This window comes from Mustela putorius, unplaced genomic scaffold (genome assembly GCF_011764305.1).
Source record: "Mustela putorius furo isolate JIRA1106 unplaced genomic scaffold, ASM1176430v1.1 tig00000275_pilon_pilon_pilon, whole genome shotgun sequence".
Taxonomy (NCBI): domain Eukaryota; kingdom Metazoa; phylum Chordata; class Mammalia; order Carnivora; family Mustelidae; genus Mustela; species Mustela putorius.
The window spans coordinates 16,080,846-16,097,516 of NW_025421341.1; the positions used below are offsets into that span (position 1 = coordinate 16,080,846).

Consider the following 16,671-nt stretch of genomic DNA (forward strand, 5'->3'; position numbering starts at 1 on the left):
TTTGTAAGAAATACTGGTTCTTTGCAACATATTTAAACTTAGAAAAGGTCTTGATTCATTCTTACTACTACCTGGATGGACTTCAGTTGTAAATAGCCAGATAGATCTGATTATCTCATCTCAACAATTGAGTTAAATGCAATTAAATGAATATTCTAAGTTTAAAATCACTCTTTCTGGGTTCATATTATTCGTTCTCTAATGTATCTGTTTATTCCAAAGTAGTTTGTAAGTTAAAATCAAAACTGCAATTAACAATATTCTCTTCTATTTCTCCCCTCACATTTGCTCTCACCTTACTGCTTTCAGTAATTGTTCTTTATTACAACAACCTCTTTCTTATTATAGAAAAGACATTCTTTTATTTTTATTATATGTTTTCAAAGAGTTTTTTGAAAAATCAAGGCTATGATGCTCTATGATATTGTTCCTAAACTAAAATTGGTTATTTTTTTTCCATCAAAATTATCAGAAAAGTTGCTACCAAACCAAAGGTTATGGTAGAAAACTGAGATTTTAATATATTACATTTTAGAGAACCAAGAAATATCTAAAAAAAAAAAAAAAAAGACAGATAAATGATATAGTTTAGAGGGTTATTTTTGTTTGTTTGTTTGTTTTGTTTTTAAGTAGAAGAGCAAAGAGTTAATTCCTTTTGGAAACAAGGTTTGTAAGTAGGTATTTCCAACAAAATAAAATAAACTGGCTTAAATATTTTACATGAGCCTAATATGTTTATTTTTGCCTTAAATCCCTTAATTCACAAGGAAGACTTATTTACCATAGCTCCAAACATCACTCTGATGGGTAAATTTTCTGTAATGTATACACTCCAGAGCCATCCATTTAATTGGCATCTGAGAAATAAAAAGAGAAATAAACAGTGAAAGTCTTATAATTATATAAAAAGACATTCTTATATTCATTTCCCAAAATATGAGTCTCTGGGCTTGCCTCAATTATATTTTTTGATTGTGTATTTTTTGTATGTATAGAAAATACAGATATAATAATAATAAACATTTTTTTAGTACAGAGAAAAATGAATTAAAATTTATAAAATTCATAAAGTGAATTAACCTAAAGATATATTTGTTTTTAAAAGCTTCATAAACAATGAAAAGTAAAATAGTATCACTTTCTATAATTCTTAATTAATTTTCAGTAATTAATTCAGTTACTGGTTAATATTATGACTCACAATATTGATTCCAAACATTTAAGACATATGCTTCTAAAAATATGATCTACTACATTTCCCCCCCAAAATAAGATTCCTTACACTTTCACTTATTCTTTTTACCCTCAGAAAATTTCTGGCTACCAGTAAGATGGTCTATTTCTATACTTGCCCCCACTTTCTCCATTCATATAATTTGGTCACTTGAAACACCTAAAATAATGAATTCCAAAGTTAGGCTTGCTTTGTTCCCCAGCCACAGATGATCTCCCTTGTCTTGGTTAGCCAGTATTGAAAACATGTACCATTCTCAGACCAGGAATTATATAAAAGAATGTGAGAGGGTCAGTACCAATCTATCATCACTACAAGAAAAACAACTCAACTCACATACCCCGCTGATAAGGGGTCAGCAGAGTTAAGTTTCAACTAGGGAGGGCAGCATTATATAGCTGGAAATATAATAAGATTCTATGGAATAAAGATAAACACTTCTACTCTGCAGATGAAAGCTTAAAACTAAACAGGCCTTTGAAATCATGAGGTTTGCTGCTCACCAAGGTGACACCAAGGCAACTGTATGACAGAATCACGGTATTCAGTGAAAAGGAACAGAAGACACTCTGAAAGTGATTTCCCTATGGGCAAGGAGTTAGCCGACTTTATGGACTACGGACGTTGTGTTAAAGAAGTAAGTTTAAATCACAGGTGGCTTGATAAAGACTTAATGGTTACCAGGCATTTAGAGCTATAATGAATCTTGCTTTAGACAAATCCTACAGCTGTATTTTCTTAAGACAAGTGAAGTCATGTGATTTATAGACTTCTACTGTGCAATCTTGCAGTGAATTTCAAAGCTGTGGTCTCAAAGTGCTGCAATTTGGTAGTAAACTGGCAGAACAGCCTAATAAAATCACGGAAAGATTGGGAAATACTATAAAATTAAAGTTCTTTTTTAATTTTTCTTTTGTGATAGGATTTGATTACATATATAGTTACATAAGAGATCATATGAAGTAATGTAAAAATCATATACTACATGACATTCAAAAATCAATGTTAAACATTTGGAAGCCTATCATTGCAAAATATTTATAATCTATATTTGGGTGGCTCATGATAAATAAAGCACATGATAAACATATTTAAATGACATATCAATCACTTTTTTTGTTTGTTTGTTAGCATGTGTTTACACATCACCATAGGTTAAGGATGCATTTGCTTATTTCATTTGGCCTCTCCTGATCTAAGTTTTCCCGCATTAAGCTAGAGGGACCTCCAGATGGAGAGGAGATATCCTCACAGTTTAGCCAAGAATGGTGATCTCAACAGCGGGTTGATGATGAAAAACAAGAGCTGGAACTAAGTCTGGGCTGAGACCATATGGCAGGAGTACAGTTGTCAGGTGAGGCCAGAGACTGGACAGTCAGAAAAGTAGAAGAGGCAACGGTACTGTTAAGATCCCCGGGATATAGTAGCCTACATTTTGGTGGAGAGCATCAGGTTAAATAAAGCAAATTAGTCAATCACATACTACAGTAAAGCTTAAAAAAATAGAGGCAGAAAAGAGAAATCTGTTTTATCTGGTGTAAGAGGATTAGAAACTAAACAGGATGAACGAAAGTTCTCATGAGTTATGGTTCTTGGTAGTAGCCGGGCTTCTCCCTAATCGATGAAAGAACAGTTGTGTCTCTCTGTAGCGGTCAGTCCTGTGTTCTTAGGATCAGTGAAACAATTTCTATGGTCCTGGATTAAAGTGTAATTTCCAGTTCACTTAAGGATCCATCCACTTCCCAATACTGGACGTGAAGTGACATAAGGAGCACTAGAGATGAACTGCCTTATTTTGGCTACTTTCGGGAAATTGATATTGGTATATATAATATACTTGACCCTGGATGGGAGAGAAGGCAAATGGTAGAATTAAGATTTTACACTTTCCTAAACTCAGATTTAGTGGCCTCTTCCTCTATCATGTAAGAAGATAAAATATCATATTTTCAAGCCATAGTGCTCTAAAAAACACTCACCTTTCCTCCATCAGCATTATATTCTTTTTCATCTCCTTCTAAGAGTCTGGCTAGTCCAAAATCTGTGATTTTCACATGGTTTGGAGATTTCACTAAGACATTTCGGGCTGCTAAATCCCGATGAACAAGCCGTCTTTCTTCCAAGTACATCATTCCCTGAAAAACACCAAGTTCCAGAAAGAGAGTCAGTCAATGCCTAGGCTTTTCTGTTTGTCTAAAAAGCAGTTTCTTAGCCTTCAGTTGCAAGCACTTGATTTCTTTAAGCAAAGCCAGAATCCTGAAGTATTTTAAAAATTAGGAAAAATCTGGGGTAAAAAGCAAACCACAAATAACTTTTGGCCCTTTTCCCCTAGAGTCCTATAAAGAATGAATTACCTGTACATGAGCTAAATGTTAGGTCACTTTTTCCCCTCGGAGTTGTTATACTCTTTTGCAAACACTTGCACTAGTGAGGCATACACGTGTCTCAGTAGGTAAGCTCACACACACTTGGACTGACCCCCATATTTCTAGTTGTTTTTTCTCAATAATTCCTGCTTCATGTCATCCTCCCTGTACCATACCTGCTCCCAATAAAGACACCCATTCATAATTTTTAAAAAAATATTTCACACAAAGGTTTAATGGTGCCAAAATCACCATCATAGATTCTATCCAGACTGAAGATATTATTAATTATGCAAAAATGAACTATACCTTAAAGGCACAAGCCTGTAATTTTTTTAAATGACTTCAACGACATTAGTAGTCATTGTAAGAACCCACAAGTGAAATTATGTTGTTTATAATGACCCTGAAATGAGCCTTTAATATGTTTTCTTCATTAAATATATACAGTAATTAAAAATAAAATGTATTGCTGATTGCCAACATTTGCATATATCCACATATATCCAGGTATGTTCATATATATTCATATATATACATTCATAATCCATAGAAGCAACAAATATCAAATGACTTTACCAGTAGAGAAACTAAGAATCATTAAACATTAGCCTTAACTAAAGGTTGATGTAAAAGCAAGGAAGTAAGACAGAGACTCAGATTAGAGTGAACATATTCTTACTGAAGTGTTAGAGGAATTCTGTATTTGAGGATTTCAGAGGTAAAAAATATTGTCATTCAAAAACAAATTCATAATCACTAGAATATGGTTAGAGCATACTCTCATGCCAATCGCAAATCTAAGCTGTTGATAGTTAACATTAGAATTGCAGGACTTTAAAGATTAATGGTTGCTGATATAAAAACAAAAGCTGTGGAAAACAGACACATAAATCACACAGGTAAAAAAGAAAGAAAAAATATGAAAGGTACACCCAGTGTAGTGTAAAGAGAAGATTACTTCAAACAGCATAATGGGCCAAACACTATACTATAAATGCCCATTAAACACAACAGTGGAGATACTGGCTGATATGGTCCACCTGGTCAGCTGTTGGGTGACACCATTTTTATTAGTGTTTTCTGAAATCAGCCCACAACTGAAGTCTTCTTTCCTAAACACTGCTTTCTGTTTGAGTATGCAAACTTAGAAACTCCTAGAATAAAGTGAATCTAAAAACATACAGCCTTTATATGATTTAAGGGATCAAAAAACAGACTTATTGCCTTGGAGGTGAGATTTTTTCAATTATTTGCCCATTGAAGGAATGTCCACAAAACATTCATCTTTCCTTTCTTACCACCTTCATATCAGAATACAGAAAATGTGTTGGCAACGAGTTAATATTCAGATCCACACACAATGACGGAGCAACACTATGTCCCAGGCATTGTGCTAGACATCAGGGAAACAAAAGAGAGAAGATCTGTTCACTGAAGGAGCACAGAGCTATTAACGAAATGGGCAGACATGGAATATAGACCTGAGTGAATTGCTTTGATACACATAAAGGCATTTAAGGAGAGTTGTTTTGATGATCATCTGTAGTAGAGCCTAGCAAGTATGCATGAGATGGGAGCATTCAGAGAGATTCCAAGGCCCAAGTAAGGTTTGAAAGATGTCCACCAGTTGGGCAAGGTGAGGGGAAAATTGCAGTTAGAGAGAACACACATAGGGGCATCAATACCATGGTGTACTTGGACAAAGGTATGTGATTCAGTATTTCAGAGTCATTACATATAAAGGCAGGAGAGGAGTGAATGGTGAGTCTGACAAAATAAGAAGATGCTCAATTCAACAAGGGCCTCTTATGTGTCATGGTAGAGAATCTGAGCTTTGCATCTTAGGCAGTATTTGATCTGGTGATGCAGAAGTTGTTTTAAAAAGGAGAGCAACACAATATCACTGGAGTTTTGAAAAAAATCACCTGGTACATAGACAAAGGATTAGATACAAATACAGCTGAAGTTGGAAGCCCATGCTACAATACAGAAGAAAAGTGATGAGATTGAAAATAATAAAGGTTACAAATTGGCAGTCCATGGGCTATATCCATTTTCCACACATATTTTTTGATCCCCACAGTGGGAAACTTTCAAACATCCTTTTTAGCTGATGACTGGCTGTACGCCATTGAGGTCACCTTCAGCTTGCCAAGATCCCACCACTCACTATTACTACCTACAAGTTCATTTACAATACTCATCTAGCTTCAATGCATGAGCGTCTGAATCTTTGACTAAACTAGGCCAGAAGAAATTTCAGGGAGAGGACAATTCCAAGATACACATATAATAAAACAACCATCCTTGGTAATCGAATAATGAAAAAGAGAGTAAATTATGAATGGTTGTGTTTCCTGACTTTGATAATTTAGGTTGATAATAATAATTCCTTTAACTAAGTATTATCCTAATGCAAATAATAGTGATATATACCATACCAATAGAGGACTAATATTCACCAAGAAACTTAAGACCCTAAAGACACATTCTATGTTATGAGTAGAACTATAAAAACTCCAAATGTTCTATGATATTATATACACAAAGCCATGCCAGGTGATAGGCCACCTTGAATCTCAATTCCATTTGTCTATAAAAAAGGTTTTCTTCCAAATAATGAGAACTCAATTCAGGAAACCAGATGATAATTTCCATATAGTTTCCTCTACCCACCTGACCATGATTAAAAGAAATAAAAATAGAAGCATCTGTATTATTACCAAATCATCAAAATATATTTGTATGGTTGCTTTGCAACTATGAGTACATTATAGGAATACTAACATAGACAATAACCACTGCTAACATTGACTGAGAACTCAGAACATGGCAGGTATTAAACTAAATGCTTCTACCACAATAGGTTAACTTAATTCTATGAGATGCATACTGTTTTCATCCCGTTTTAAATATTAGAAGACCAAGTCCCAGAGATGTTGTTACTTGCTCCAGGTTATCTAATGAGTGATAGAACTGGGATCTGATCCCTTGCTGTGGGGCTCTAAGCTCTACACATTTAAGCCTACCCCCGACCCCCTTGATGGGTCACGGGGTCATGTGGACATGTAGAAATTAATGTACACAGTATAGCCACATAGCTTTAAAAGATCCTTGTTCTTTTGGAGCAAAAATATTATAAGATGTTTCTGTGAACTGAGGGTATATGCAAGTGACTGACTTGTTTATATTTATATTTAAAATTCAGCTTAACTATAGAACTTTTATGATTTGGCAGGGATTTGAATTACATAAATTAGAAACTTAATTCTTGCATCAGCCCCAGGATATGCAGGATGGTGGAGTTGGTTTGAGTGCAGATTCTGAGGTCAATTGCCTGGATCGAACCCAGCTCTGCCATGTTCTAGCTGTATGACTCTGACAAGTTAGTTAATCTGGCACTCATCTTTGTCTCTAAAATGGCCATAAAAGCACCTATACCACAGATTGTTGTAAAGATAAAACATGTTAATATATGTAAAGCACTCAAATAGTAACTGCCACATCGTAAGTGCAGAACATGCAAGCTTTCATTATTTTTCCACAGATATCAACAGCCCTAGCGTGAACAAGAATAACTTACCCTCATTAACTTGAATTGCTTATTTGAGAAAATCTGTGAACCTCAACTAATATATCACAGTAGGCGTTCAATAAATGTTTACAAATGGTGATACGTATACCCATAACCAATCCATCATGATTAATGTGTAGGTACAAATTCCAAAGAATTACTGTTCAAAGTATTATTTTAGTAATGATTCACCTGAGGATGCTGTTATATAAAAAGAAGGAAAAATTGGGGAGTCTACTAAAAGATTTGGTGCCCTTCATAAATACATCACAGAGTCACAATTTTAGTGAGGAAAAAGGTCATGAATAATGGCCTTTAGGTTGCAAGTTTTCAGTGCTGCAGAAAGGGTGAATAAAATAGTAGATTTGCTCTACTGAAATATCTTGTTTTTTATCAGCACTGAAAGTTTTTCATAGACATATTTTAGGAGCATTTTGTCTACTTCTAGACCCAAGAGCTATAAGTCTGATTTTACGCAAGCTATTCAGAATTTACCATTGTCCAAGCCATTCAGTATTTTACCATTTTTCATACTTGCTCTATAGACTGTAATGAGTTTTCAAAGAGTACTTATTTTCTGCTTTGCTTATACCTCTTAAGAGGTGCTTTAAATGAATACAATCTAGCTAGGGAAAGTCAAACTTAACTCTGACTTCCAGAAATGCACTTTAATAGCAAAACCAAAGATAATTTTATTACAATTGAGTTTAAAGTTTTAATCTCTGGTTAAAATTGACTCATCTAAATTGCTCTATAGAAATATATCAAAATATTGGTATTGATGAACCCCTAGCAATGACCTTCTTTTCAATCTTGTGATATTTGAATCACGACTGTCAGGCAAAAATGCATTATTATTATGTTTTAACCCAATGTAAAAATGTATTCTGCCCAGCTGCAGGAAGCTAACGCAAGTCAAGAGAGACCAGACTATTTTTGACAATAAATATTTGCTTCCCATATATAGGCCATATGACAATTTCATCAAACACATGTGTGGAGCTAAAAATTTCAAGCTGTAGTCAGCTCTCACAGGCATTAATCTCTGGAGTTAGCAAGAGTACAGTTTTCTTTTCTTGTCCCCCCCCCCGTTTTCATTCTAATAACCTGAAGCTTTTTTAATAACACAGGAAGCTTCAGGAAAGCTAGTTTCAAATGAAAATCACTCCTCTTTTCTACTTTTCCTTCTAAAAGAATTCTATGCCTGAGGAAAAAAAAAATGCAACTATAATGCTCTCTACCGTTAAGGCTAAAGATATGAGCATGTTCAATGAGAGAAAGGGGCCTTTTTGGATGAAGTAACTGAATTTATCCAAATAGTGCATGAAGGGAAACTAAGGGGTTCATAATTAAATCAACTGAGAAGTCTTTTCAGCCAGAGAAGGCTGGTTCAGGGCAGCAGAGAAAGAACACAGAACTGAATGTTGGAGTTAGAAGTCCAGGAAATGCTGTTCACTAGGCTTTTGACCTCAGATACTCATTTCACCTCTCCTATAAAAGTGACAAACTGGCCTAAATGATCTCTGAAGTGTCCTCTAGCTTTAAATTTTTATTCCATGATAGATGGAACTGTACAACCAACCTATATAAAATACTAAGTCATAGGCCAATAAAAGACACAGAGAACAGTAAAGAAAGACATAGAGTAGATGCCTCCCTTCAAATATTTAGTGAGAGCCATGAATATGTTTTAGTAAAAGTCAGTTTCATGCATCCAATGTTTAAGATGACAGACTTTAGAAATAAACCCCAGCTCTTAGTAGCTTTGTATCTTTGGTCGATTTATCTGTGTTTCAATTTCCTCATCCATTAAAGGCATAATGATAGTATTTACCCTGAAGATTGTCTTGAGGACTCAATGCCTTCATGTTTATAAAACATCTAGAGCATTCAGTATTCTAAGATATCATGTATTTTCTAAATAAATAACCTCAAATTCAGCCATCTTATTAAAAACACAATTTGACTAATGTAAGAGAAAGAAAAGATAGCTAAATGAAATACCTACTGGCTACTCAACACAATTAGGTGAAGTAATTTCTGTTTCTTGCTCATTTGTCCCTGAATATTCTCCTATTATTTTTTTCAGAGGGAAAAAAAGCAGATTCACATTGCTGTCCTAAACTAGCTTAGAGTTAATACTCATGGTTCATTCTTATATCTTCTGATTGTACCTATGATCTTCAAGAAATTTCATTAGATAGTATGTAGTTCATAAGGAGATTTTGAAATGTTGAGGGCTAAATTTATATCAGCTTAGCAATGGTTAATAAAAACAACAGCTTGTTATTTGAAATGTATATTTCACAAAGTCCCAATAGAATATTCGAGTGTCAGTAAATGTGTGTGTGTGTGTGTGTCACAGGCATGCAAGCATATAGTAGGTGTTGTGGTATATTGCTCAGAAACTTCTTCAGGACCAACAGACTCATGGGGAGTGTTGGCTGCTGGTAGCTCCCAGCTGCATCACTTTGGATGCTTTGATACCTCCAACCCAAGTGCTGCTTTGCTGGGGGTTTTTGCCTTCTCAGAGTCAACACACATTTAGCAACTGGCTGAATGCAGTTATAAAGTCCATCCCCCCATAGATGACAGCCTTTACAGATTCCTGAGGCTGGCTACGAAAACATTTTTTTTTTTTTTAAACTCCTGGTTCTCTACATTTTCTTCAGCTGTTTCTTCAGAAGTTTCATTTCCCGTCCTTCACGAGCTTTTGGAAATTTGCACCACAAGAATTTGCAGGACAGCCTGCTTGGGACTCAAAAGTCTCTTAAAGTAACAAAATAATAATAAGAAAGAAATAAAGAAACAAAATAAGTTAAGGATCTTGGGTGAGAAGTCACTGCTTTCCTACCCAATAAATAATGGGCAAAAAAGCTCACCTGCCTGGATCAAGAGAATACTAAACATGCTATCGTTTTTCCTTCTCACTGACCTCTTGCCAATACGATCACAAGGAAAGGAGTGAATCGTATAGTGTCCATGCGCTCTCAGAAAAGTATACTTAAAATAGATTACTTCTGCTCCTTAGGCAGCTGATCAATAAAGATGTGGATTGCAACAAGAACAGAGATGTCTGTGAGCTGTAGTAGTTATCCTCTGTGTCTCTTCAGAAATTAATTAAAAATCAATGAAGTGTGCAAACTATTAATACAGCAACCACTAGATTTACAGATAAAAGCTGAGCCTTTCTCTGAGCACATACATACTGTGCAAACACATTCAGACACTATGGGGAGGAGGTTGAACGTCTGATAATTGTGATAATTTGTGATAATTGAGCAGAAACAAATCATTCCTAATATTCTCTCGTTCCACAGGGTTGCATGCTATTGACTGAAAACCATGAAGTTCAGTGGGTGGGAATGTGTGCATGAAATTCTCCTTCTTAAGACAATTATATCAATTTTGGGAGGTACACTTATTACAAAGCAAATCATCATCATACAGGGCTAAAAATTTTCAGTGACTATTTTTTTAAGTGCAGTTTACCCATTTGTAAGTCCAGGCAGTTGAGTTTATTTATAACTCCTGAGTATTTTAGAATAAGTATCTTCCCTTGAAAAAAGTGAAATCCCTAAAACACTAAAAGCTCTCATGTGATTTGAGACAATTTTCTGCCCACATATAATGTATCATTCGATTCAGTTCTGCCTCTGTCTTATTCAGATGCTAAGGACCTGGCCCATTCTCTGCAAACGCTTGCTCAGCATAACATGTAAAGCCTACAAGAGCCGGAGCTGCGTAGCCCCCTCCTGAAGTCACCAAGCTACTTTCCATCCGCCCGCTCTCCACCCAGGCTTCTCTGGCTCAGGTTCCTTCCTCCTTAAAATTCTCAGAAGGATGGGAACCACAGTTTTCAGTTTTCATTTCAGTTTCTTCCAGTTGATTCCGAAGCCCATTTTGACGCATTTTCTTTGTTTCAAATTTGCCCTCTCCCTTTGACAGGATGCTAAGACTTTGTCTCAAGTCTCTGTGCAAGGAAACAGGAGAAAAAGATTCCTGATTTATGCCTTGGGTCATTTTCTAGCCCCACATCACCATAAAAATATCAGATATCACCAAACAATAAAAGCAGAATGGCTTATCGGTTCTTAAACTGGCAAGAAGTTGTCATCTGAGTTTTTGTAGTTTTCATAGTTTGGGGATACATATGGTGTCACAGTAACAACACAAATCTCACTGTCTCTTGGCCAAACTGGTCCGCAGAGCACCTGTAGCTATTTGCTCCTTAGAAACTGTTTGCAGATATTTCTGGGGTTTCCCCAGTGAGCCTCACTGACGTTCCTGAATATTTTCTGGGTTCTTTTTCTCAGGGCTATTCACTGATAATCTGCATTCTTTAAGCCTCTGGAGGCGCTGTGGAAATGCTGCTGTCTTTCTAGTGGCTATCTCTCGGTGCTGGAGAAGTTGCAGCGCATGATAATCCTCAATAGTGATCATGCCATTCCAATCTCCTCAGCCTGCGAGGGCCCTGCGATCTTCCTCACTGCTTAGTGAAGAGTTCTAGGTGCTTCTGAACTCTGTGCCCTAATTTGCCCCTGGCCATGTTAACTGCTATTCTCGAGACCCTGGTCTCAGCCCCCACAAAACCTTATTCCCTGACTTCAGTTCCTGACTCCGTAAAGGCTCAGACTTAGTCTAAGACGTAGGCAGGGCTCAGACTTAGTCTAAGACGTAGGCAGGGAGGACTAACACATTCCTCTCTGTTTAATTCTCCCCTTTGACCCCATGCATTTTTTTGTCTGTCTCATTTCCCAGGGGCCACGGATACATCTGCACATGCGCACACCTGCTGTCACGTGCCGAACTGCCTCTTCTATCCCATAACTGGGATAGAAGCAACTGGACTGTCCCTCTAGCTTCTCTTCCTGGGATTCCTCTGCTGGAACTCCACGGCTCAAACCAACCTGAACATTCTGTCGGCACTGTTGTCTTGGCACATACTGCTTCCTTTACCTGCAATGCCCCTCACCATAGAGAGCTAGGCTCCTTCTACCTCGTTTCAGACGCAGACTTGAGTAGATCTAATTCTCTGGTAGATCACAAGTCCATTGCCATTTCCTCCCCAAAGCCCGCCCTCACTTCCAAGGAGATTATGGGATTATGTCACTCTTATATGACCTTATAATGTCCATTTTCCTTATCTATCGTCTATCACCGATTTAAAACTAAACCTTGAGATGATCAAATATCGTTGTGACATAACTTTCCGTGTAAGGCGAAATCAAAGTGACTTTATAAAGCAGAAATAACATTTATAAATTAGGCTGCATCTTCTATGCTCAAGTTTTAGAAAGACTATGTTGCACATGACACGATTTTAGCAGTTTTGGGTGAAAAGTAGAAAAAGATTAGAAAACATCTCATTCACAACTGAACACTCATCTACTAGACCGACTAGCTCGTAGAATAATTTTTAAGAGAAACAACAAAGTGAGGGATGGGAGTACTAAGCTATGTTTTGGCTTGTTCAGATCCTACAAGTTGAAGTTTTAATCTGTCTTTCCTTCTTTTGCTTTAAACCCTTAAGAGTCCTTAACTTCCTAAAGCTGAAATCAGTGTGTTCCTGCTGAGATGACTTAATTCAGTTTGATCCTTCTCACATTTACCAGTCCCATCACATTGCAGACAGTCAATAAATAGTAGTCGATGGATTGATTTCCCCCTCCCTACTCTATCTAGCCATCCATAAGTCTTCTATTGCCTTTCGGTCACAGGGTTAGGAGAGAAGGAACTCCTGGCAATAATAAATATGCACGCCAACATAGAGTCGTGTAACAATTAAAACTAAAGGAAGAAGAAAAAGGTAATATTTAATATTATTGGAAGTAATTTTGTATTGTTAGTGATCTTTTAATTATATCATCCCTTTGCTTTTTTTTTTTTTTGAGACTTTAAATATCTGCTATTTTTCAGGCTTACTTGCATATGTATTACAAAGTGCTTAGTGATGATCTTGACTTTCTGTTTTTCTTCAAGGTAAGAAAACCGTGGTGCTGCTCATACACACTGCCAAAGTAGAATTTGAAAGCTGCCCTCTTCATCTGCACCTCTCTCCCATTCACAGATTTATGCAGTTGATACTTCACATGGGGGAAAAAAAATAGCTGAAAATATACATCACACAAACTGTGCTCCAAAGAGTCATTCTCATTCGATTCCTGTTCATCTTTGATCGCTGAGTACAGTATGTGTGTCAGGTTTATTTATTTATTAAAGTTTTTATTTATTTGACACTGAGAGAGCAAGATCAAGAGCGAGAGAGAGAGCACAAGCAGTGGAAATAAGAGGAGGGGGAGAAGCAGGCACCCCGCTGATCAAGGAGCCCGATGTGGGGCTCTATCCCAGGCCCTGGAATCATGACTCAAGCCGCAGGCAGATGCTTAACCCACTAAGCCACCCAGTTGCCCCAAGTGTCAACTTTAAAACAAGACTTCCCGGGCCTCAACATTAGCTCCACCATTCACTAAATGCAGCTGTCCGTGTGACCTTAGTCATGTTTTTTTCTCAGTTTGCCAGTATCTTCATCTACAAAGTGGGGATGGCAGTAGCACCTTTCTCATAAGGTTGTTAGGACAATTAAATTATCTAGTGCTTGGAAAATTCTTAGCACAGTGCCTGGTCAGCAGTAAGCACTCAACAGTGGCAGTTATTACTACTGCCCCATATGTCTACTAGCACCTTGCTTAATGATGACTCTCATTTTTCAAAATTCTAGCTTTTGAACAATTTATAGTTTTCTCAGTCGTTCTCAAGCAGACTTTTATTCTTATAATATTAAAGATTATCTATCAAGCAACATTCATGCTTTAGTATTGCTTTCATACGACAGTTTAATTTCTTTCTTTCTTTCTCTCTTTCTTTCTTTCCTTTTTAAGATTTTATTTATTTATTGAGAAAGAGACAGATCACAAGGGGTGGGGAGAGGCAGAGGGAGAAGCTGGGCTGAGCAAAGAGTCTGGTGCGGCTTGATCCCAAGGCCCCTAGATCATCACCTGGGCCAAAGGCAGTTCCTTAGCCAACTGAGCCACCCAGGTGCTCCACAACAGTTTTATTTCAACAAAACTTCGCTTTGTGCTTGTACATTTTCATTTCTTTGTATAATCACCTGAATGACACTTCATCTTGATGTTTCAAGAAAATAGAGTGGAAAATGAAAATGATAAGAAAAAACTTCCTCATGAAATTAATAAAATTTAGACAAATAGAGAAATCAATAAGGATGTAGAAATTAGCATATCTTCAACCACTACTGTATGTATACTCATTGAACTTTTTTTTTAAAGATTTTATTTATTTATTCATTTATTTGACAGAGAGAGAGAGAGAGATCACAAGTAGGCAGAGCAGCAGGCAGAGAAAATGGGGAAAGAAGACTGTGGGGCTCAATCCCAGGACCCTGAGATCATGACCTGAGCCGAAGGCAGAGGCTTAACCCACCGAGCCGCCCAGGTGCTGTGACTCATTGAACTTAGGCCCAATGACTGTATATTAATTCTTGAAAGAGGAAAACTAAAGTACATGGAGAAAAAGCTATAAATGCTTAATTGCATGAGGAGTAAAAGTACAGAGAAAATGAAACATTTCATGATAGTCTCAAGTTATCTATCATTTTTTAAGATTATATTTTTATTTATTTTTTTTTAAAGACTTCATTTATGTGACAGAGAGAGACACAATGAGAGAGGGAACACAAGCAGAAGGAGTAGGAAAGGGAAAAGCAGGCTTCTTGCCATGCAGGGAGCCCAATGTGGGGGTCAATCCCAGGACCCTGGGATAATGACCTGAGCTGAAGGCAGGTGCTTAACGACTGAGGAACCCCAGTGCCTAAAAGATTTTATTTTTAAGTAATCTATATACCCAACATACGACCTAAACTCACAACCCCGAGATGTCAAGAGTCACATTCTCTACCAACTAAGACAGCCACGTGTCCCTCAGGTTGTCTGTAATTGAATTCCAGCTATAATATGTAGATGTATTATTCACATTTAAGATTTCTACTTTTGCCTATTTTATGAGTACATTATGCATGGAAATTGGGGCCACCTTTTATTTGTATATATGTATGCATATTTCATTATGTTATAGACTACTAAAAAGAATAAGGCCAAGTGTTATTTATTTTCTCTTGATACTTTTCTAGCTTATTGTGCATATAATATTTTTTGTGTATACAGTTTGCTCTCTATATAATTGAAATGAATAAAGAAAGTTTCCTTGTTTCTGTCAACAGTCATCTATTGAATAGCTCTTATGTGCTGCTGGGCACTTTGCTAATACTTTTACATATAAAGTTTCAAAGGGTCTCCCTCAAGTTGTTCAGTGTCTACTGTGAGAGATAGGCAGGGGCAAATAAAAAATGTAAAGGAATTGTTCTGAAAGTGCAGAAAAGGGAACTGTGACACTTTCCATGTTGCTACAGAATGTCTCACAGAAAAGGTGATGTTAAGTGAAAAATAGGTATTTAATTGGGCTGTAATGTAGTAAGACTATTCTAGAGAGGATAAAAAACATTAAAAAAATGACAGTCACAACAAAACAAAACACAGAGTCCTAAAAGGTAAAGGTATATTTGGAAAAAAGAAATATAAGAATTTCTATGAGGATGGAACAGAAGTTGGCAAAGCTTATAAGTGCCATAATTGTCTAACTTAATTATAACTACCTAATGTGATCTACAAAGGAACCACTGAAAGTTTGGATGAAACAAACCGATCAGATTTGGCAGTTTGAGTGAGGAAAAAATAAGGGTAAAAGAGACTGGAAAGAATCAAGGAAATTGGTTAGGATGTTATAATACTGCCCAGATAACAGTGGTTTAGGGTTTGGCTAAGACAATAACTCGGAGAATTAATATTAGGTTGAGAGCAGCAAATAAAGCTGGGAGTTTATCACTGATAATAAAGCCATAAGAGAAGTTAGAGAGAGAGATTTTTCCAGATCAAACTCAGGAAAATCATCATTATTACCTGAGAGGGTAAGGGAGGGAGGAGGCAAAAGTAACCAAAAAGAATGGTCAGATTCACAGAAAAAGGACAGACTGGTAATGGGGAGAAAGAGGGAACTTCAAGGTGGAGCTGGGGACAGTGTCAAGTGCAATAGAGGGGTCAAAAGAGCGACTGTAGAGGAGATCCTTAAATTTGAAAATGGAAATACTGGTGGGTGAGTCATCTCAGACTACCACAAAAAAAGACCTTCTGTCCATGGCCCTTCAAAGTACATGTCCTTCTGACATGCAAAAGACATTCATTCTGTCCTAACAGCCCCCAAAGCCTGAACTCATTCTAGCATCAGTTTTAAAGTCTAAAGTCTGAAGTTTCATCTAAGTATCACTTAAATCAAATGTGGATGAAACTCAAGGTATTGTATATCCTGAGGTAAAATTCCTCTCCAGCTAGTCACCTGTGAAACCACACAAGTTATGTGCTTCCAAAGTACAATGGGGGACAGGTATAGGATGGATATTTCCATTCCAAAAAAGAGAAAGA

At 36.7% G+C, this 16,671-nt stretch overlaps 1 protein-coding gene across 4 annotated transcripts in view; it reads right to left on the reverse strand.

Annotated features, from left to right (window-relative positions):
* The window catches only part of ERBB4 (erb-b2 receptor tyrosine kinase 4), a 1,164,764-nt gene that overhangs the window by 47,387 nt on the left and 1,100,706 nt on the right, over window positions 1-16,671 (reverse strand). For all 4 annotated transcript variants that reach the window (XM_004767012.3, XM_004767010.3, XM_004767013.3 and 1 more), the window contains exons 21-22: window positions 3,214-3,369; window positions 782-857 (exon numbers count right to left, since the gene is read on the reverse strand). In XM_004767012.3, the coding sequence (XP_004767069.1) occupies window positions 782-857; window positions 3,214-3,369 (232 nt within the window). The remainder of the gene's footprint in view (window positions 1-781; window positions 858-3,213; window positions 3,370-16,671) is intronic.